This window comes from Verticillium alfalfae, genomic scaffold (assembly GCF_000150825.1).
Source record: "Verticillium alfalfae VaMs.102 supercont1.8 genomic scaffold, whole genome shotgun sequence".
In the NCBI taxonomy this organism is placed as follows: Eukaryota; Fungi; Ascomycota; class Sordariomycetes; order Glomerellales; family Plectosphaerellaceae; genus Verticillium; species Verticillium alfalfae.
The window spans coordinates 1228795-1229774 of record NW_003315031.1 but is presented as its reverse complement, the minus strand read 5'-3'; the positions used below and the strand labels follow the sequence as shown (position 1 = coordinate 1229774).

The 980-nt window shown below is 59.0% G+C and overlaps 1 protein-coding gene across 1 annotated transcript in view; it reads right to left on the bottom strand.

Annotated features, from left to right (window-relative positions):
- Positions 1 to 170: 170 nt before the first annotated feature.
- VDBG_06795 (Pth12p) overlaps positions 171 to 980 on the bottom strand; it is a gene marked incomplete at both ends in the record, with an annotated part of 1955 nt that continues 1145 nt past the window's right edge. The window contains 2 exons of the mRNA XM_003003187.1: positions 171 to 448; positions 740 to 908. Of these exons, the coding sequence (XP_003003233.1) occupies positions 171 to 448; positions 740 to 908 (447 nt within the window). The remainder of the gene's footprint in view (positions 449 to 739; positions 909 to 980) is intronic.

Genomic DNA, 980 nt, shown 5'->3' with positions numbered 1-980 from the left:
CAGTGGCGTTCCTGCTGGCGGGCAGCGGGCAGCTAGGCGGTGATCGTGGTAGCACTGGGACGTGCCAGCAGAGGGGAGACAGGGGCAGGGATAGGGGTCCGAAGAGCTGCGCAAGGACGACACGGGGATAGGGTGGGCTCAAGAAGCAGAGTGGAAAGATGGCAGAAGCACTAGGGGCCACCATCAGTGACACGAACAGCCACTAAGGGAGAAGGGGGGGGGGGGGCGTGTCTCGTTCTCAGGGCGTGTCGATGTGTCTGGCCGGTGGGCAGGGGTCGCTTGGCACCGAGCGACCTTCGTCCTAGGCCCTGTCCCTGGACCCGGTCCTGACCCTGGGCAAGGAAGGCCAAGGCGGTTGCGTAAATGAAATTGCCCGATGAAGGGGTGGGTGACCTGCGTCTAATCGAGAGGGGGGAGGAGTGGGCGATGGATAAGATATTCATGTGCACTACAACATCAGCCATTGTACTGTTCCGCACAAATATGCAACGCACCCCATGTTCATCCATCACGGCGGCGGACAATGGCCCTGGTCAGTTCATTCGTACAGCACCCCGGCTGCAATGCCGCCTCTCCTGCCGGATCCATGGGTGATGCCGCGCCCAGAGCAGACACATCGATGGAAACCACCGCCTGTGGAAGGAATGGACATGCGTACTGAGTGCCTGATGGTCAACAGAAAGAAAGCTCAATAGTCGAGAGCGAGAACGATCGAGGGCTTTCTAAAATGACCACTCACTCTGCCTGGCTCCGTGCCCTTTCGTCCCCCGATTCGCCCCGGTTTGCCAAGTGCGCGCGATGCGAACTCCTAGTGGGTAGAGGATGATCGACAGCGTACACGGCGAAAAGTCGATGACCGAGGAAAGACTTCCGTCAATCTGCCTTTTGTTCACGGCCATGTCTTCGGCCTGGGAGGGACATCACCTCTGCCATGATGGTATCATGGGAGTGAAGAGTCTCATGGTCGTCCCATCCCTAAA